The following is a 22,451-nucleotide window of genomic DNA, read 5'->3' on the forward strand; positions in this document are numbered from 1 at the left end:
CTCTTACAAAGATGGAGTCATTACTATGCATTCTCTTATACAGATGGGACCATCACTGTTCCTTCTCATACAAAGATGGAGCCCTTACTATTCCTTCTCTTAAAAAGATGGAGCCCTTACTTTTCATTCTCTTATACAGATGGAGCCCTTAGTATCCCTTCTCTTATACAGACGGAGCCTTTACTGTTGCTTCTCTTATAAAGGTGGAGCCCTTCTCTTCCAACTCTTACAGAGATGGAGCCCTTACTATTCTTTCTCTTATTTAAATGGAAACCTTCCTATTTTTTTGTTGTTTTCATATAAAGATGGGTTTCTTCCCCTTGTCATCTTTTCCAGGGAGGTTCTACATTGTCCTTTTTTATGCACAGATGGAGCCCGTGCTATTCCTTCTCATATGCGGATTGAACATTTTTCTCTTCTTTCTCCCACAGTGGGGACCATTTTTCATTGTATGCTGATGGGCCACTTCTTCTTTACCTTATTATTGAGTCCTTCCTTATTGTATACAGATGGATCCCTTACTACTCCTTCTCTTTTGCTTCTCTTACACAGATAGAGCCATGCTATTCTGTTTTCCTTATACAGATTGAACCCTTCATCTTCCCTCTGTTCCTCTTCATTATCTTATACAGATGGAGCACTTCCTCCTTTTAAGAGAGATGGAGCTTTCATCTTGCCATGCTTATACAGGTGGAACCTTTTATTTTTATTTCACTTGTTCCCTCTTTTGTACAGATGGAGCAGACTCAATTGGTGCCACTGTACTGTATACACCCAAAGTATCACTTACCTCTAATCCCTTTATAACAGCTGTAACATATTCCCATGTGCTGAATTCAGACAGGGTTTCCCCTGTCTCACAGTTGCTGAATTTCTGAGGAACATTTTCTCAAGTATTTGCCTTAAATCCCATTCGCCCGGAGGCTTTGTCACGTCGCTGTCAGTGCAAAGAAATGTTCTGCTATTTCTCACCTGAGGGACCGGCTCAGTATTTTTATTGCTGCTCCTTAAATAACTTTAATCCTTCAGGACAATTCCCGCAGTCAGAGAAAAAATGTAACTGTATTTAATGGTTTTAGTAGGGCGCCCACATTTTTTGGTTGGAATCAGAACCTCTGCCCTTCCCATCACCTCTCACAGTCTGAATGCTTTCACTTCATGTACAGTTAATGATAATGTGATCCTCTGTAAGTCTAAGCATCTTCCCAATATACAATAATCATACATATTTAATGGTTGTATGTGTAAATGTAAGTGCTGTTATACTGAAAGCAGTATCTGCCTGGCTGTTTATAGTCTCTGACTCCTGGAACAATGTAGCAGAAGACAACTGGAGGAGAATGGACTTCTTTTACATTGTTTCAAGAGTCATAACCAGAGAACAGACAGGAATGAACAGACACGGCTTTTGGAAACAATTACATTTACACCGAACTATAACATTGACTGACTTAATCGATGGGGATGATTGTGTTGGGGGAAGGACCATCGGGGTTCAAAAACAGGTTTAAGGCACCAGGTCAAGTATTGGGCACCAATAGAACTTGGCCCACATCTGTCTTCACTACACACACAGGATGGCTGCAGGAATGATGAAGAAACCGCCTAGTTGAAAACATTTAGGGGTGACCCCCTTGACCCCGCCCTATGCAAGAAGGGGTGGGGCTTACACCAATGCCCAGGGGTTTAGAAAGGATCAGAAAGGTGTGTCTGCGTGTAACTGGGTGTAGATGAGGTTTGTCCTCTAAAAGTCCTGATTTTGGGCCTGTTCCTTAGACATCATTTTTTTTTTTTTTTAGGGCCAGGAGATCGGTAGAGGGGGTCACTCCGACCCTGATGTATTGTAGGTGTTCCCAAACAGCATCCCTCCTGTTATAACTGAACTACAACTACCAACATCTGGATGTCTCAGGTTTGGCATCCCTAATGTCATAAATAAATGTAACACTATCGGGGTTATCTACTAAAACTCGTTTTTTTTTTTCTGCTATTTTACCAGAAACAAACTCGGCCTAACTCCCATCCACGAAAATCCATCCATCAAAAAAAAAAAAAGTTTATAGGCTTAAAAAAAACCCTCTAATTTATAGAGTTTTCAAGCGAAAACCAGCTTCAAACACCCAAAAATTGTGAAGGCAAATGACATCTTCAGATGGTTAAGTAGACCTCTGCCACTGACTTTCTCATAAATTCGACAGATTTGGATTTTGCTGCTTTTGGGCATAATAAATCTCAAATAATTTTAGGTTTTTTTTCTCTAAAAATTCTGCATTTTTTTTTTTAAATAAAAATTTAGAACAAAAACTCAAATTTTTAGAGAAAAAAACTCAAACTTTGATAAATAGACCCCTATATGTTATACCCCAGGGTCCATGAGGCATAAATCCACTATTTTCACATATATATGTAGAAAAGAGCGGGTGGGCACATGCAGATGGAGGCGACGCAGAGACACAAGTATCACCCCCAAGTGACAAACTGACACAAACAAGTAAACACGGAAATTGCCATTCCCATCCCAGAGATGAGCCAGCCCTTCCCTCCAACCCAACCCAAGGAAGCTGTCACACAGCACATTGTGTCAGAGGCAAAGGCAGAAGGAGAGGGTAGGACAAAAATAGCTCAGATAAAAGAGGAGCCAACTTGTGCCCGAGAAAGGGTTAAAGAGGGGGGAGAATGGGGAAAAGGAAAGAGGGGAAAAGTTAGGGGGTGGTGGGACTCATATCCCAGCTGAAGAGGAAAGAAGCCCATTTGGGGCAGGAAGGAAGAGAAGGAGCGATGGACTGAACTTAGGAAAAGAAGCGCAGAAAAGCAAATACGTGCGAAACGCGTGGTGTTGGTGAGTTCCTTCCCATAACCCTAAATCTCCCCATGCACTTGGCTCCCTGTTCTCTCCTCACCCCGGCTCTCTCTCTTCCCTCTCTCCTGGCATCTCACTTCTCCCTTGACATAATTCTGTTGTTTTGCCATCAAATATTAAATGCAGATTTTGTTCTGAAGCTTCTTCTGCGCTCCTTCCCTTTAACCCTATCCTTGCCTCCTGTGCATCCCTATAGCATATATAACAAGCCAGCTCTTACAAGCAAACAAAAGGCACTTTATGTACGTCGGATTGATGTGTAAATCAGAAAGTGTCATTTTTACATGTCATTTTGGCTCTTGGCTTTGCAACAGTGCAATTAGCTTTATATTATCTGTGTGTGTGTTTTCATGGGAAAAAATGATCACTCAATAAATCAATTTTAGCCCTTTAATTTTCTATACAAGTGTTATTGCTGCTTTATTTTACATTACATTACAGGTTCAGATTTCCTATATGTTTTATGTTTCCTCTGTCTTCCTTATTTCTACTATCATCTCTATGTGATTCGCTAGCAAATATAGCCTGTCGTATTGTAAATGGCTTTTGTGTCATTCTTGCTCTGATTATAGTCCAGTACAGGTATAGGATCTATTATCCAGAATTCTTGGGAAGGGGGGGTTTCCAGATAATGGATCTTTCCATAATTTGGATCTTCATAACTTAAGTCTACTAGAAAATCATATAAACATTAAATATATAGGGGCAAATTCACTATGCGCCGAATTGCCTAACGCTAGCGTGAATTCGCTAGCGTTGGGCATTTTCGTTACTTCGCAAATTCGCAAATTCATTTATTATTATACAGAAAAAGGAAATCATTCTTAAAAAATTGGATTATTTGGATAAAAAGAAGTGTATGGGAAATGGCCCTTCTGTAATACGCAGCTTTCTGGATAACATGTTTCTGGATAACGGATCCCATACCACTATCAGTTTTCTTGAAAATGATACAGAGGGTAGTTAGAGCTCAGGGCTTCTTTAGTAAAGGGGTGGTTCACCATTCACTTAACCTTTAGTATGTTATAGAATGGCCAATTATAAGCAACTTTCAATTGGTCTTCATTATTATTATAGTTTTTGAATTATGTCCCTTCATCTTCTAACTCTTTTCAGCTTTCAGATGGGGGTCACTGACCCAGGGCTGGACTTACATAGCAGGCGCCCCTAGGCCCGCTGTCTCCCCATCCCCTCCCTTTTATTCAAATTTTCATCATTGGGACCAGAGCAATGGGGATTGGCGTCCAGGAAATTTTAAAAATGATTTTATCTCCTGCGCATCCCCAGTGTTTCTGAACCAATGTGGGTGTGTTTGGGCAGCATACCGCCCTCTAAAATCCTGCTGTCCTAGGCCCAGGCTGAATAAAAAGCTAAATAACTCAAAAAACACAAATAATAAAAAATTAAACACGTGCAAATTGTCTCAGAATATCACTCTCTACATCATAATAAAAGTTAACTCAAAGGTTTCTTAATTTTATCAAAATGGTGGAAGGGGTTGTTTATACAGAGCTCATAATCTCCTAACCTCATATAATTAAATGGAGGGGGGGTAGAAAGTGTGATACCAAAACAATTCTCATTTGTTGTATAATAAACAAAAAAGTATTTAAAAACTAAAAAAAAAAACAATTGTCTGGTTTTGCCTCCAATAAGGATTAATTAAATCTTAGTTGGGATCAAGTACAAGTTACTGTTTTATTATTACACAGAAAAAGGAAATCAGTTTTAAAATATGGGAGATGGCCTTTCTGTACTTTGGAGCTTTGCAGATAACATATCCTATGCCTGTATTTTCAGTAGAAATTCTATGTATTCCCCTTTAATTGTTCTGTTATGGCAGTTACTAACCGTTACCTGGGCAACAATACTACAACTACACTGCTGAATTATAGCAAAGGACTCCCCCTGCAAAAAGTATTCTATATAACGACACTGGTTGTGTGTGATGAGTATAGGGTCCTAGTAGGGCAACAGCTGGGTGTATGCACAGTGTAAGGGTCCTAGTAGGGCAACAGCTGGGTGTATGCACAGTGTAGGGGTCCTAGTAGGGTAACAGCTGGGTGGATGCACAAAGTAAGGGTCCTAGTAGGGCAACAGCTGGGTGTATGCACAGTGTAGGGGTCCTAGTAGGGTAACAGCTGGGTGGATGCACAGTGTAGGGGTCCTAGTAGGGTAACAGCTGGGTGCATGTACAGTGTAGGGGTCCTAGTAGGGCAACAACTGGGTGTATGCACAGTGTAGGGGTCCTAGTAGGGCAACAGCTGGGTGTATGCACAGTGTAGGGGTCCTAGTAGGGCAACAACTGGGTGTATGCACAGTGTAGGGGTCCTAGTAGGGCAACAGCTGGGTGCATGCACAGTGTAGGGGTCCTAGTAGGGCAACAGTTGGGTGCAGGCACAGTGTAAGCATCCTAGTAGGGCAACAGCTGGGTGCATGCACAGTGTAAGGGTCCTAGTAGGGCAATAGCTGGGTGTATGCACAGTGTAGGGGTCCTAGTAGGGCAACAACTGGGTGTATGCACAGTGTAAGGGTCCTAGTATGGCAACAGTTGGGTGCAGGCACAGTGTAAGCGTCCTAGTAGGGCAACAACTGGGTGCATACACAGTGTAAGGGTCCTAGTAGGGCAACAACTGGGTGTATGCACAGTGTAGGGGTCCTAGTAGGGCAACAACTGGGTGCATACACAGTGTAAGGGTCCTAGTAGGGCAACAACTGGGTGTATGCACAGTGTAGGGGTCCTAGTATGGCAACAGTTGGGTGCAGGCACAGTGTAAGCGTCCTAGTAGGGCAACAACTGGGTGCATACACAGTGTAAGGGTCCTAGTATGGCAACAGTTGGGTGCAGGCACAGTGTAAGCGTCCTAGTAGGGCAACAACTGGGTGCATACACAGTGTAAGGGTCCTAGTAGGGCAACAACTGGGTGTATGCACAGTGTAGGGGTCCTAGTAGGCAGTGTCGGACTGGCCCACTGGGATACCAGGAAAACTCTCTGTGGGCCCCGGTGTCAGTGGCCATCATGCTGCTAAAAATGTGGCCTATTTCATGACCTTTTCTGTATTTCTTTAAGGGGCTTAATAATGGAAGAATAGAGTATAGATAAAGACTAGGAGAATAAAGAGGTTGAGTGAGGAGAGGAGGAATAATAGTTTGGAAAGTGGGCCCTCAGTCTAAGATTTTCTGGTGGGCTCCTGGCATCCCAGTCCGACACTGCTAGTAGGGCAACAACTGGGTGTATGCACAGTGTAGGGGTTTTAGTAGGGCAACAGCTGGGTACATGCACAGTGCAGGGGTCCTAGTAGGGTGTGAGTTGGCTGCATGTACAGTGTAGGGATCCTAGTGCTATTACCAAGCCTTTAAGTTTGCTGCCATGGAAATCTGGAACTGCAAACCGCTGATTCTTCATTTGCAGAAAGACATTGGCCGCGCTGCTGTAATTTAAGAACATCCATCAAGTTTCGCTGGCAGGGTCCAACTCTCTTCCATTCTCATCCAGGGAAAGATAAACAGAAGAGAGACATTGAATTCCACTCCAATTCTACTTTCCCTGGGAGACAAATAGAGAGAAATCCGATTATTCATGCGTCATACCTTCACTCAGTACAGAATACGGACAGATTTACAAAACTGTAATCACAAAAATAGCACCAGCCCTGGATACTTTCAAGTGCAATGTGCCCCCGAGGCTACCAGCATTGAATACAATTTAATGAGTATATAATAAATTCTACATTGCACATGTGATTGCCCAGGGTGAGGCGGGCCATACTGGGTGCAGGCGTCAAGAATGGCAGTGGGGGGCTGGCAGGGAGAAGTAGATTGGAAAGCCCCTACAGTGATTTTGGGCAGTGATGTAACAATGGTTCGCTGGGCCCCCTGCACCTATCCAGCCCTCCCTCCTCCTGCATCTATCCTGCCCTCCCTCGACCTGCACCTATCTGGCCCTCCCTCCTCCTGCACCTATCCGGCCTATCCCTCCTCCTGCACCTATCCAGCCCTCCCTCCTCCTGCACCTTTCGTCCATCCCTCCTCCTGCACCTATCAGGCCTATCCCTCCTCCTGCACCTATCCGGCCCTCCCTCCTCCTGCACCTTTCGGCCCTCCTTCCTCCTGCACCTTTGGGCCCTCCCTCCTCCTGCACCTTTTGGCCCTCCCTCCTCCTGCACCTATCGGGCCCTCCCTCCTCCTGCACCTTTCGGCACTCCCTCCTCCTGCACCTATCCGGCCCTCCCTCCCCCTGCACCTATCCGGCCCTCCCTCAACCTGCTAGCTCACCCACCCAGCCGTATCCCCAGTCCTTGCTACACACCCAAGTAAATTAAGAGAACAGACTTTTAAAGCTATATAGAAATCAGACTACCCTGTCCCCCGGGCCCCCCAGTCACCATAGGGGTGCTTCCAATATAGTTACACCACTAATTTTGGGTTTCGTTCTCTTGTAATTGTAACGCTATAGTAAATTGAGTGGCATCGTTCTCTAACTATGAGCTTTACCCAAATACTTTGCTCCGGATAATATCTTAATTCTCAGGGGTTAAGTCCTCACAACGGTGTGGAGGCACACCGTTGTGAGGACTTAACCCTCACAATTTAATTACAACTGTAACTAAGTGCAATGCACAATAATTGAGCCCCAGTTGTTCTTGCAACTTAACCGAAGAAAGAGTTTATTGAACAGAACAATCCACATAAAGATCAAGCATGAACATAGAGCAACAGTGGATAGGCACAGCACCAATGAACAGTATCGAAGGGGCACACCCAGCTTTCAGCCTTTACCCTAAGTGGAACCCAGAGAAATCACTACATCCCTGATTCTATACACTGGGAGGCCCATTTATCAAAATCCAAATTTATCTCAATATTTTCTGAAAACTAGTCCGACCAAATCCGCAGGGATTTTTTTCTCCTTATTTATCAATACACTTTCCCAAAAATTTTCTTAGCGGGAAAACCCCAAAAAAATGGATTTTCCACCTGAAAACTCAGATTTTTTCTTCTTTTTGCCCGAAAACCATGAAATCTTCGGATTGTTGCATGAAACCCAGCGCAGATCATGATATCTTTGAGACTTCTCCCATTGATTTTATATGCAACCTCAGCAAGTCTGAGATGTCGGATTTTGGGATTCTGACTTTTTCCATCTTTTGGGTACATTAAATCCCTAAAAAGTCGTGTTTTTTTACCCACTAAAAATTTGGATTCAGGTTTTTGCCATTTGTAGTTTAATTATTAACCCCATATGTCCCTACTCTGGGCAATTAGTACCTGGGGATCTTAATCTCACTCATAGGGATGTGCGAATTTGACCCATTTCGTTTCGCCAAAAATTCGCCGCTGGCGAAATGTCGCAGACGCCCATTAAAGTCTATGGGCGTCAAAAGATTTTTGTCGTGTGGCGAAATTATTTTGTCGTGCGTCTTTTTTTTTGACGCACGCCGCCATACAAGTCTATGGGCGTCATTTTTTCGAAAAAAATTCTCCCATCCCTACGGTCACTCACACTCCTTGTTGGAGCCTCAGGCTACTCAATAACTAAATAACCTGACAGTCGGTCACTCCTACAGTGATTTCTTAAGGTGAGTAGCCCATCCTTACTAGATCTGACCTGTCTAGGTTCCACTTTACCCTTCCTACCTGCTCAGGTAAGGGGGTAACAAAATAGACCCTGAGCACATGGCTGCTCAGGACTTTATAATTTAGCACATTGCCATCTACTGGACAATGGTTGAACCACAGGGGGTATAGCTAAAGGCAGGATAAGGATACAGGTCCCCCTCCTAATTGTATTTTAGGACCCAGTTAGGCGTTTATAGAACACTAGGGGACTGCCTGTTAATAATACTGGGAGACTAATTTACCAGTCCCCGACATTACTATTCAGTGGGGTGTTAGAGCCCAGTGCCACTGCTGATCTCTTCTCACCTCCCATATATGGAAAGTTAAAAAGCAACGGAGACGCAGGACGCAAAAGGGTCCCATCCTTACTACCAGTACCCCTTGATGCTGGAACTATGGAACACGCTCTTGCACCCCTTCCCCAGGTCCGACTAAATACCCTCAAGTCTTATATCAGTTAGGAGTCATTTTTGATCATCATTTCTGATTTAGGAAAATCGCCAAGATGCGTCCCAGAATTACTTACACCTTCCTAACCAATCGTATCCCAGTGTGGAACTCATCAGTGTGTAGGTAACAGAATGACAATCAGTGGGTTTCAGTTTCAGAGCGGAATCCTAGTGGGAAAAGAACTCCCCTTATTATTTTCTGCTGCTTCATTCGTTTATTAGCAACTTGTTTCCTATTAAGTATCACACAGTGTCACCTGCAGTTTAAATGAATCTGAGAATATTGTCATTTCCATGGCAACCTTCTGTATATTCTGCTCCTCTGGTCTAATTTCAGCAGCAACATCTTTGCAGGGACCTTAGGAACAATCTGTTATTGTGTTACTGGACATGTATATATTTATTTATATTATAAGTGCCGATCCCTAGCTGGGCCTGAAACATGCAGAAGAAAGGTGATTGCATTAATATATATCTTATTGCACAGGGTTTCTTAATATTTATACTCAGGGGATAATTAAGTTAATGAATCAGCATTGTCACCCAAAACTCATATATTTGACCATAAAAAGACTGCAGGGTGAGTTATACAGGGAACTCTGAGTATCACTCATGTATTATAAGGGGATAATGTACCCCCTACTGTAAATAAGGATATTAGAAGTCACTGAGGGGTTGTTTTGTGACCATATAAAGACACGAGGCTGCAGGCTGAGTTATACAGGGAACTCTGAGTATCACTCATGTATTATAAGGGATAATGTACCCCCTACTGTAAATGATAAGGATATTAGAGATCACCTAATAGCTGTATCGCCATGTAAATGAGACCCCAAACATATTTTAATCTACATAAATGCTGATGTTATTGTTTGTAATTTATATGGTTTCTACACATTTATACATTGTTCTACACATTATACATTGTACCCATCAGTCGCTGGAGCTTGCAATCTAAAGTCTCCATCACTGACACCAACGCTAGGACCAATTTTATTAGGAGCCAATGAAGCTGTCAGGGGATACATGTAATCCTCCCAGACAGACCAATAATAAGAATTTAACTCAGGTAGGACAAATGGCTTAACCCTGTAAGTGCCAGTAGGTCTAATGGGTTGACAAAGAATGGTTTCTGCTGGAACTCGTTGCTTAGAGTGTTATTATTATAAAGTGTAAGCTCTATGGGACAGGGACGTCCATCCTTCTGTCTCCTTGACACTAAGCTCTTAATCTTTATTGTAACTCTACTTTATTTGTATTGTATGTTGTACTTATTTGCATTCATTATTGTAACGCCCACCTTTTTGTTCTGCTAATTTATAGTACAGTACGAAATCTCAGGTTTCTTTGATTACTGTGGTACATGAATTTATCAAAATCTGAATTTTTCTGATTATTTTAATAGTCCAATAGTAATAGTAATAGTCCACCCAAACTAGAATCCACGATTGGACCTTATTTATTATTTAAAAAGCACGATTTTATTGGATTGGGGACAAACAGGAAAAAATTGAATCGTATGAATTTTTCTGATTTTTTTCCAGAATCGCTTGATTTTTCGGGCATTTCCCAAAAAGCCTGAATTTTTCTGATTTTTGTCCAAAAGGTCCAAAATGGTTGTATTTTAGGGCTAATTCTAGTACAGACCACAGAAACCTTCAAATAGGATAGGGACCATTCCCATTGACTTATATACAACCTCGGTAGGTCTGAAATGCCAGATTTTCAGATTCAGACTTTTTGCATCCTCGGGGTATAATAAATCTCAAAAAATACAAGTTTTTGGCATTCGGACTTGGATAAACATTCATCCAAAAACAGATGCAGATCTGTCCAGTAGATATTTTACTCTTGTCTGTGCTGGAAATGTATGAAGGCTGGATCCAATATCTGACAGTTTACTTGTGCTGGTACTGACACCTAGTGGACACCCAGTGGTAACTTGGGGAAGCGCCATCTAGTGGCCAGTGTTAAACCCTGTCTTTATTAACCTTCTATTGAACTTTATCTGCCTATTTAGTGTCAGTGTTCAGCTGAATTTAAACCTCAAACAAGCACTGCTCCCAGTCACATGGATTTCAGGGGTTGTAGTGTAAATAACCCAAATACGACGAATATTTACTCTAACAGATTCCTGTTTATAACAATCATTTTAGCATAGAATAATGTAATGGCTGAACCAGAATATCTGCAAAGAAGCAGAATGCATCTATATTTATATTTACACGAAGGGGGTTATTTAATAAAACATTACATTATAATAGTTATTAATAAAAATAACTCGACCGAACTCCTGGTTTTAACTTATTTATTAATAAAAAAAACACTCGATTTAACCTGTACGTGGAAAACCTCGATAAAATCAAGCATAACCCCGAATCTCAAGAATTTTTTGGACTTTTTTCCCCAAAAAATTTTTTTTCCTCGAAACTCCTGAAAAGTTTTGGATTTTCAAGCTAAACCCAGCACAGATTACAATAACTTCAAATTGGAATAGGTGCGTCTCCCATTTACTTATACAGGACCTCAACAGGTCTGAGATGGTGGATTTTCAGATCTAGGCTTTTTGCAGAATCGGGGTATAATAAATCTCTAAAAATTAGATTTTTTTATCTACGAAAAATGTGTTTCTTGCCAAGAAAAGCTTGATCAGAAAAATGTGTAAATGTTTTTGCTTAGGCAGTTTCCCCTATATATTTGGACCCCTAAGTGGTCCTTTGATATACCCAGCCAGGTATTGTGTTTTTTATGGGTCCATTGTAAATTTGATCAAGGTTATTATTGTCCAGTAGAGGGCAGTATTTCAAATAATAAAAGGGAAAGCACGTGCTCAGGGCTCTCTTCCTGAATCCCACCTTGCGGGTGACAGGACTTGGTTAGGGTGAGTTTTATTTACCCTAACCAATCCTATTCGCTTTAGGAGACAAAGTCAGAGGCAGTGTATTTAGTGAGCAGCTATACACTCCAACAACATACCTCCCAACATTCAAAAAGTATAAAGAGGGACAAAATTTGGGCCACCGCAGTGGTGAAAATTATTTACTAAGCCCATTTTATGGCCACACCCCTAATTACCACGTCCATTTTTCAAAATCCGTCAGGTTATGAAAATTTGAAAACATTTCTGGGAGTTTTAGTGCAATTTTTTATGTTATAACAGTTTTGCTAATGAAAGTGAATTGCCCTTTAAGCTGCCAGTCTCAGTTCTCCCAAGAGACCTGCTTATCTTAAATAGTTACAATTGTAGCTTTGCTAATCGTAAATTGTTACAAAAGTATCCAAGTGCTGCTGCTAAGTGTTCTGGGCTCTCTACCAAAAGCCTCTTATTTTAATTAAGTTTCAGAAAACTTTGTATCTTTTTCTCAAGTCAGTGCAGGTGAATGAGATCAAAAAGAAAGTCGGGACATTTCAGTAAGAAACCCAGGACTGTGGGCTGAGTTGTCAAAATTGGGACTGTCCCACAGAAAACCATATAATTCGAATATTTGGCCAAATCCCAATTTAAATGAGAACCACAATTTGCATATATTTAAATTTGAGTAATATAAAAAACAAACACAGCTTTAAAGATTTAATTAGGTTCGGTTAAACATTTGGTATTAAAGGTTAAATAAGGTTCAGCTGAATATTTGGAATTTGGCCTTATTTGAGTCCTGAACTATATAAATCCTGGATTCAGAGCACCCCTTGCTGGTACTCTATAGGTAGAGCAGTTAAAGTGTTAGTATTACAGTGAAATCTCAAATTTATATCCGCTGGTTTTAAGTTTCCCCTCATTTTACATTGTTGTTTTCTGGTCCCACCTACAGGTATATATGTTATGCATTATACATTTCCCTGATTTTACACCATTTCTTTTTATGGTTCCCTGAAATGTGTTAAATGGGGGTTCTACTGTATATAGATAAGTATCCTATAGGTAGGTGTTAATGCTCTGTTGGTGTTAGTGCTTTGTGTGTAGGTAAGTGGAATATAGTTTTTACATAACCCTGCTGTTCCTTATATAATGCTGGGGAGGCAGGAGGGAAATACCTTAGAAACCGGTTTTCCTGGTACAAAGGAATTGGGCAGCTTCAGGAGGGGTGGGGGGCAGACACTTCTTGTCACGACTATGATGGAAGGCAGAAGTGTCAGAGGTCCACAGGGTTGATGTACGCCAGCATTATATTTTGGGTAGATTCTCACTGAGTTTGATTTCTTTACAGAATGAAAAAAAAGAAGAAAATAAGGGGAAAGAGTGAGCCATCAATAGACAAAGCAGAGAGAGAGAGTCAGAGAGAGACAGAGACAGAGAGAGAAGAATTAGAAGAAGGGGCAGATTGTACAGTTGCCCCCCCCCCCACCCCTGCCATAAAACGAGGGTGAGCTGGAGGTGAGGAATCCAGGAGGCTGAGCAGAGAGAATGTAGAGTGAAAAGAAAGGAGGAATCCAGGTGGAGGAGGCAGAAGAGACACAGAAGAGATAAGGAGCAGAGAGTGGAGCTGGAGCAGCTGAGGATGCAGCACCTATGGAATCTGGGAGTAAATAGTGGAGCACCAGAACCCCAAAAAACAATGGAACTTGTGATCCGTCTCTCCGTCGGAACCATCTTGTTCTTGAGTCTGTTTCCTCTGTGCCAGACAAGGTTGGCGAGGCCGCCAAGATGGAGATGCCCAATTGCCTGCAACTGCACCATCGACAATGTTCTCTGTGACGGATCCACCTACATACCCAGCAGCTACTCCACTGATATTGTCTCAGTGTAAGCACTGTCTGTAGCTCTACCTGAGTACCTACCTGTGTCTGTGACTAAATGCCTGGGGTCTATGCCTGACTTAGTGTGAGCTTGAGCGTGCATACCTGAGTACGCACTTAAAAATCTACATTACTACATGCTTGAGTGCCCACTGGAGTATCTGAGTACACACTTGTGTCTGCTGCACACCAGAGTACCTTCCTCCTTGTCTGCACTCTTGCATGATGCTCCCTTGAGTACCCACAATGGCTGTGCACTTATTCCCTGCAAGCTTGAGTATCAAAGTGACTGATTGTTGTGTATGTACCTGACTAGTTGCACACATGGCTTTCTACCTGTCTGTGCTTTACTATCTTGCTCAGAGTGTACACTGGGACACACCAGTTGCCTGACCTTATATTTACACAGTGATACCCATCAGGCAATCTGTCAGTCAGTCTGCATGTGTATGGGGTTAGCATTCTTTCCAGTTTGTACATACACATAGAAGTGGGAGCTGCCATATTATTTGTTTCAATTGGGATATTCTGTAGAGTGTATGGATTGCTTTTCCTTTAAATTGTTAAACTAATGTATCTGAGTTAACTGTTTGTGTTCTCTTCCCAGATCTATAATGCGATGCAGGTTCCCGGCCATCCCCCCTGGGAGCTTCACCCCCTCCATGTCCCTGCAGATCCTGTAAGAGCAAATTATGTTTCTGTACCATTGAGTTTAACTGTATCTGTGGCTTCTTTCTTTGGCTTTGCTATTAATAAGGGTATGATAAACACTCTAGTTCTTGAGCTGATATTGCATCCGGAGACAGTTTGGAACTCAGCAGTTCCAGCAGAGTGTTCCACATAAGGACATGGCATGTTGTGTTCAAATACATTGGCCCATATAGTGTATCTGCAGCCATTAATACACTTCAGTTACAGAGTAAACTTTGCTTATCATGGGGTTTAAACCTCCTCCCTGGTCCGGCACTGGATTAAACCAGATTATAAATTTTACAAGAAATGATAGCTCACACATACTTGAGTTTTGATGTCATTGTTTTGGGCAATTATGTTCAAAGAAAAAGTTAGTCTAGCTCCAGCCTAGAGAATCATCATTTAGCACTTTATCTTCCCTGTTATCCCTCCTGCCGTGTGTTGGCCTCTCAATATACGTCTGTCTCTTTGCAGTCTCTTTACATCCTGTTCCTTTGATACAATTGCAGACGATGCCTTCCAGGGTCTCAAGAACTTGGAATACCTGTAAGTAGACATTGGCATACTATGCCCACTTAGGCCGGGTATCATTACTATGTATTGCCATGGTCAGTGGGTACCTACAAAACTCTTGCAATGATCTTTCTCTGTCCTGTCAGGTTCATTGAAAACAACAAAATCAAGTCCATTTCCAGGAACACTTTCCGAGGTTTACATTTACTAGTTCACCTGTGAGTAACCAGTATGAATGAAATAAGACTGAATGTTGTTGGTACAAGCTTTGCCGATTTTTTTTTTTTGCACACAAGTAAAGCTATGGTAACACCCCAGACCCAATACAATGAGGTTGAAGCTTTTCGGAAGGTATTACCTCTTCACAAATACTAAATGGGAATCAGTGGATCTGAATCTTCACTAAACTAGGGTCACCATCTCTACTAGGCATTCAGTGGGATAACTCCAGTACCACCTCAAAACTTTAGCCCATTGTGGGTTGGCCTGAAAGCCATATGACCCATTGGTTGGGTGGCTCCAGGTTCTAACACACAATTGGCTTTGACAGTCCATAGAAAATAAACATGGTTTGGATGAGGGCACAGAGACAATGAGTTAGGGCAGGGTAAGGTTTGGTTTTCCTGATGAGCCCATGTCTGCAACAACTTGTGGATTCCCCCTTAATCCTATTGGTCCCATGGAGGTACCCTGTCCACTCCTATCTATCCACCCTAAAATCCACTAATAACACTTTCTTGTTGTGTTCTACACAATTTTTGGACTCTCGCTGTTATTTAGCATTTGATATGTACTTGTGCTGTTGAAATTCCTTTTCTCTGCAGGAGTTTAGCCAACAACCACCTCGAATCCCTCCCACGCGGCTTGTTCCTCAATCTCCCGGCTGTCAAACATATGTAAGAGAATGGTAACTCAGACTGTTCTACTGTATTAATAGGTTTATTAGGGGGGACAGAACGTCCGAATTGCTTGAAGTGATTCAATGGGCAAAGTCTTGAAAAATAGATACAATTTAAATCCAAACCAGTTGTTATCATTGGTGTAGATATCTTATAGAATGCTTGCACTTTGTTTTAGAGATTTGCGGGGTAACCCCATGCACTGCGGCTGCCCAATTAAATGGCTGATGCAGTGGACACGTGGAGTAGGGAAGAACATTGGCCTCTGGCCTCCGCTGCCCTGCGAGGAACCTGCAAAGCACAGAGGAAAGAGCTTGACCGACCTGTCGGAGAAAGACTTCTACTGTGTGAAAAGCAGTGAGTAAGACACCAATTAGTTGCAGCTAGCTTAGTAATAAATAAGGGCCACAGTAGTGATCAATATAACAATTCTCTCCTAATGCATCTTCATGTTTGAGGTGCACACTTTGGGGCACTACATGTTTCTCTAAAGTCTCTGTACCACATATAAACAAGATACAGTACATAATGCAAATAAGCATGAACCCCAACATCACAGCCTCTACCTATAACCCACTATACCAACGAGCCCTAAGAGACTCCTTTGTCCCCTCAAACAGAGACCCCATATAATAGAAGTGTCAATGTTTACATTCATATGAAGATGAAGAAGACAGATACAGGCTTCTGACAGTAGGAGAGAACATTCATGGCTGAGTGATTCTCAGCTTGGGTCTATATCTTTTAGGCATGGTTCGGCGATGGAGCTTCAGGTTACCGTCTCTTTCAGTCCAGTCATTTGATTTTCTCTCTGACCATTTTGTGGTGATCGCTCATCCATTTGAAGGCCGCTGCACCTTTCTGGAGTGGGACCATTCAGGCCATGTCTTCAGGCACTATGACAGCATCAAAGGTGAGACCACAATGCCCCTCTGAACATTAAACTTTATTCATGTCTACTTTAAAGCCATAATATAACTCTATGTGTCTTCATATTGCAGGTCTGTCTGTTGTCTCCTGTCTTCCCATGGTTATAGGAGATCAGCTCTTTGTGGTTGTTGCACAGTTATTTGGTGGATCTTCTGTGTACCGACTGGATCCCTCTCCAGGCCTCATCTCCCCCTTCCGTATTTTACAGCAATTGCCTGACATACGCAAACCCAATGACATAGAGGCCTTCACAACGGGAGATGGTGAACATTATTTCATTATAGCAGACAGTGCCAAATCTGGAGCCAGTACTTTGTATCGGTGGGATGGCCGGGGCTTCTACCCTCACCAGACTCTCCCCCGATGGTACAAAGACACAGATGCGGAACCTCTGCTCCTTTCAGGCTCCCCACATCTCATTATGAGCAGCAGCTCCCAAAGACCTGTAGTGTATCGATTTGAGGACAAGCATCTCCGGCGCCTCACAGATATTCCCGAAGCTTGGGATGTGTATGCCGTGAAGCATTTCACAGACCCAGAGGATGGAATTTTTGCCTGTTTGGTACGATATATGGGAGACTCATCGCTTGTGCGTTGGGATGGTTCAATGTTTAAGGAACTCCAGCAGATTCCTTCTAGAGGATCTCATGTCTTCCAGCCTCTTTACCTGGGACGGCAATGGTACGCGATTTTGGGACAGGATTTTGGCTATGCTTGGGTTTACAAAATGGAAAAGTGGGATCACTGGGAGGTGGAAGATGGAAGTGATAAAGAGAGACAGAAGGGACCACTTGTTCCTCTGCAGGAACTCAAGGTGGTAGAAGGTCGGGCTTTCACCAGCATTCGGGTACGAGGCAGGCAGTTTGTCTTTGTGGCAAGTTTTGGTGGCGATACTGTTGTGTATGAATATGTTCAGGAGGAAAGCATATGAACTTGGTTTCCTCTGCTCATATGGACATTGCCAAGAACTAAACTAATTTCTTGCTAAAAAGGCCTCAGTACAGGGAAGACCTTTGCCAGTCTTACGGTTTCCCGCTCTAGAGGCAATTAAGGTGTTTCTCCTGGTGGCTTTGCTTAGTCTTTGGTATTTTGGAGTAATGTCACGTTGTGCCACCTTGGAGATGTCTAACACTCAACAGTTTGGATGGTTTTAAGAAAAGAGAAATGTGGGAAGGTTAAATTTAGCAACATGTGGTGAGAATTCTGCCAATATGATCCTATCTGATGCTTCTTCAGTGGCATCAAAGGGGTGGACATTGTATAATTAACTGAATGGAAAGGGCCTAGTGGTTAAGGGGTTCCATGAACATATACAGGTCCACAGACAGAGGTATATATATGTATATATGGTATTCTCCTTGGTCATACTTTTATACTAATAATCACAATTATTCATTTATAACCAAATTGTATTAAAAAGGAAATCAAAGATGTCCATATTTTTATAATCCTGTTTTTTTCTAAAAGCTTAAACAGATCAAAATTTGATTTTAAAGAAGGATATTAAAGTCACTGAGAAGTTCTGTGATTCATGTATTATAGAGGGTAATGTATCCCCTACTGTAAATGATAAGGATATTAGAAGTCACTGAGGGGTTGTTCTGTGACCATATAAAGACACAAGGCTGCAGGCTGAGTTATACAGGGAACTCTGAGTATCACTCATGTATTTTAAGGGATAATGTACCCCCTACTGTAAATGATAAGGATATTAGAAGTCACTGAGGGATTGTTCAGTGACCATATAAAGACACAAGGCTGCAGGCTGAGTTATACAGGGAACTCTGAGTATCACTCATGTATTATAAGGGATAATGTACTCCCTACTGTAAATGATAAGGATATTAGAAGTCACTGAGGGGTTGTTCTGTGACCATATAAAGGCACAAGGCTGCAGGCTGAGTTATACAGGGAACTCTGAGTATCACTTATGTATTATAAGATTTAATGTACCCCCTACTGTAAATGATAAGGATATTAGAAGTCACTGAGGGGTTGTTTTGTGACCATATAAAGGCACAAGGCTGCAGGCTGAGTTATACAGGGAACTCGGAGTATCACTCATGTATTATAAGGGATAATGTACCCCCTACTGTAAATGATAAGGATATTAGAAGTCACCGAGGGGTTGTTCTGTGACCATATAAAGGCACAAGGCTGCAGGCTGAGTTATACAGGGAACTCTGAGTATCACTTATGTATTATAAGATTTAATGTACCCCCTACTGTAAATGATAAGGATATTAGAAGTCACTGAGGGGTTGTTTTGTGACCATATAAAGGCACAAGGCTGCAGGCTGAGTTATACAGGGAACTCGGAGTATCACTCATGTATTATAAGGGATAATGTACCCCCTACTGTAAATGATAAGGATATTAGAAGTCACCGAGGGGTTGTTCTGTGACCATATAAAGGCACAAGGCTGCAGGCTGAGTTATACAGGGAACTCTGAGTATCACTCATGTATTATAAGGGATTATGTACCCCCTACTGTAAATGATAAGGATATTAGAAGTCACTGAGGGGTTGTTCTGTGACCATATAAAGACACAAGGCTGCAGGCTGAGTTATACAGGGAACTCTGAGTATCACTCATGTATTATAAGGGATAATGTACCCCCTACTGTAAATGATAAGGATATTCAGTTCTGTGACCATTTAAAGGCAAAGGCAGGCCTCACATTTTAGATATTTTTTAGAATATGAAGGTTCCAATGAGACATGTGAGAAGTTACATAGTTACATAGTTAAATTGTGTTGAAAAAAACAAAGTCCATCAAGTTGAAACCTTCCAAATGAAAACCCAGCCCCATACACACACCCCTCCCTACTTTCACATAAATGATATATACCCATATCTATACTAACTATAGAGTTTAGTATCATCACCCGGCAGTGCATTCCCCAACCTCACTGTCCTCACTGTGATGAACCCCCTACGTTAGTGAAGTGATTCACTAAACACCAATAACTGATGACATCACTAAACACCATTTATAAGAATATATTTTCTAGATTATTCACAGTTCTTGTGTATTATCACGTTAGTATGTACAGATGTCACCAGTGAATCTTCTATAAAAGTCTATAACGAGTTTAACCAGGACCAAAAGCAAGGGCAGCACCACTGTTAAGATGAACACAACCAAGAATGTTCTCTCACTTTATTAACCTCATGGCAAGTAAATAACTACTTTTGTGCCAGGAGAAAACAAGAACAGCTTAAAGGGGTGGTTTAAGTGAACTTTTAGTTAGGGGTGCACCGAATCCAGGATTCGGTCAGGATTTGGCCTTTTTCAGCAGGATTCGGATTTGGACGAATCCTTCTGCCTGGCCGAATCCGAATCCTAATTTGCATATGCAAATTAGGGGTGGTTAGGTAAATCGTGTGACTTTTTGTCACAAAACAAGGAAGTAAAAAAATTGTCCCATTTCCACCCCTAATTTGCATATGCAAATTAGGGTTCGAATTCGGTTCGGTATTCAGCCGCATCTTTCACAAAGGATTTGGGGGTTCGGCCGAATCCAAAATAGTGGGTTCGGTGCATCCCTACTTTTAGTACATATTATTGAATGGCTAATTTTAAGCAACTTTTCAACTGGTCTTCATTTTCTTTATTTCTTATAGTTTTTGAATTATTTTCCTTTTTCTTCTCACTCTCTCCAGCTTTCAAATGGGGGTCGCTGACCCCCATCTAAAAACAAATGCTCTGTACGGCTACACATTTATTGTTATTGCAACTTGCTATTACTTATCTTTGTATTTAGGCTTCTCCAATACATATTCCAGTCTCTTATTCAAATCAATGCATGGTTGCTAGGGGAATTTGGACCTTAGCAACCAGATGGCTGAAATCGCAAACTGGAGAGCTGCTGAATAAAAAGCTAAATAAGTCAAAAACCACAAATAATGACAAATGGAAACCAATTGCAGATTATCTCTATCACTCTCTATATCATACTAACAGTTGATTTAAAGGTGAACAACCCTTTTAAAGAGGACACTGGGAGGCCCATTTACTAAGGGTTGAATACCGAGGGTTAATTAACCCTTGATATTCGACCATTGAAGTAAAATCCTTCGACTTCGATATTCGATATTCACCGCAAATAGGAAAAAACGTTCGATCAAACGATTTTCCTTCGATCAGAAATTGCTTAGAAAGCTTATTCGGAAGGTCCCCATAGGTTAACATTGGTGCTCGGTAGGTTTTAAGTGGCGAAGTAGGTAGTCAAAGTTTTTTTTAAAGAGACAGTACTTCAACTATCGAATGGTCGAATAGTCAAACGATTTTTAGTTCGAATCGTTTGATTCGAAGTCAAAGTTGGAAGTAGCCTATTCGATGGTCGAAGTATCCAAAAAAAACCTTCGAAATTCTACGTTTTTTTACTTCAAATCCTTCACTCAAGCTTAGTAAATGTGCCCCTTTGTGTGTGTCTGTAGATGCTGTAGATGGATATAATCTAAGCAGCTTTGCAGTTGGCCTTTTCCTGTCCATTCAAGTAAATACCTGGTTATTAGGGCGAGTAAGCCAAGCAGAAACCAGTCATTTAAATGCCAAACAGGAGCAGAGGAACAATAAAAATGTGAATGAGCAATACAAATAAAGGGCTCATTTGCAAACACAATTCTGGTGCAAATCAGTAGAGTTTTTTACCTGTAGCTCATCAAAGCAGGTTGAACTGGTATAAAGGCTCAAGGCCCAACTGGTATCACGGTAATGTATAGACATAAGCGCCTCTGTCAATACCATTTGTAAATGAGCCCTTTATATATATTGTTACATAAGAAGTCGTTAAGTCTACATCATACGCAGAGTTAATTGTCTTTAACCAAGATCTCAGCTGATTATTGTGCATTAATGATTTCAACTCCATTTATTAACAAAGCCGAATTCCTGCTCGTGGCAGATAGAAAAGCTCTAAATGCTGCTTTTGTAACAATGGTTTCTATTGCTCCTACCACTGCACAAATAAACACAGCCATTATTTTGGAATATAAGCCGCCGATTTTGTGACCTGTGTATATTTTCTTATATATTGTATCATAAAACAAGACAACTAATAACAGGGTCCATTTTGCCTTTAAATTAGGTTTTTTTTTCCTGGATTACACAGTCGTACCACTGGGTGGCAGTGTCTTCACCAAGATATTGTTGCCATACTGGCTGAGAAATTAGGCCATTTTTGTCTTAACAATGCTACAACCGCTGCATTTCTAAGGGAGTTATTTACTAAAATCCAAATGTAATATTTTATGTAAAAAAACCAAGACCAAACTCCCATGCCCAATTTTAGCTTATTTATTCATTTAAAAACTTGAGTTAATGTAGGGATGCATCAAATCCGGAATTTGGTTAGGGATTCGGCCTTTTTCAGCAGGATTCAGATTCTGCCGCTGAACCGAATCTGAATCCTAATTTGCATAAGAAAATTAGGGGCTGGGAGGGAAATTGTGTGAATTTTTGTCAAAAAACAAGGAAGTAAAAAATGTTTTCACTTTTCCACCCTAATTTACATATGATTTACGGTTTGTTATTCGGCCGAATCTTTTGAGAAGGATTCAGGGGTTCGGCCAAATCCAAAATAGTGGATTCGGTGCATCCCTAATTGAATATGATCACGGAAAAACTTGATAAAATCGAGCAAAAACACAAATCTCTCTGATCTTTGGGGCTTTTTCACGAATTTCTTAAATTTTTCAAAAACCCCCAAAAAGTCAGATTTTCAGGATAAACCCAGCACAGACCAT

General features: G+C 41.4%; 1 protein-coding gene across 2 annotated transcripts in view; it reads left to right on the forward strand.

The window, feature by feature from the left end:
- lgi4.L (leucine-rich repeat LGI family member 4 L homeolog) overlaps nt 1–18,226 on the forward strand; it is a 66,142-nt gene extending 47,916 nt beyond the window's left edge. Inside the window, exons 1-9 of one of the 2 annotated variants that reach the window (XM_018226615.2) lie at nt 2,334–2,839; nt 13,135–13,670; nt 14,271–14,342; nt 14,831–14,902; nt 15,016–15,087; nt 15,694–15,765; nt 15,947–16,125; nt 16,517–16,681; nt 16,770–18,226. In XM_018226615.2, the coding sequence (XP_018082104.1) occupies nt 13,426–13,670; nt 14,271–14,342; nt 14,831–14,902; nt 15,016–15,087; nt 15,694–15,765; nt 15,947–16,125; nt 16,517–16,681; nt 16,770–17,629 (1,737 nt within the window). In that variant the 5' untranslated portion in view covers nt 2,334–2,839; nt 13,135–13,425 and the 3' untranslated portion in view covers nt 17,630–18,226. Of the gene's footprint in view, nt 1–2,333; nt 2,840–13,134; nt 13,671–14,270; nt 14,343–14,830; nt 14,903–15,015; nt 15,088–15,693; nt 15,766–15,946; nt 16,126–16,516; nt 16,682–16,769 lie in introns of those variants that run through there. The other variant, XM_041569776.1, reaches the window with a different exon arrangement.
- Nucleotides 18,227–22,451: the final 4,225 nt, after the last annotated feature.

This window comes from Xenopus laevis, chromosome 7L (assembly GCF_017654675.1).
Source record: "Xenopus laevis strain J_2021 chromosome 7L, Xenopus_laevis_v10.1, whole genome shotgun sequence".
Lineage (NCBI taxonomy): Eukaryota > Metazoa > Chordata > Amphibia > Anura > Pipidae > Xenopus > Xenopus laevis.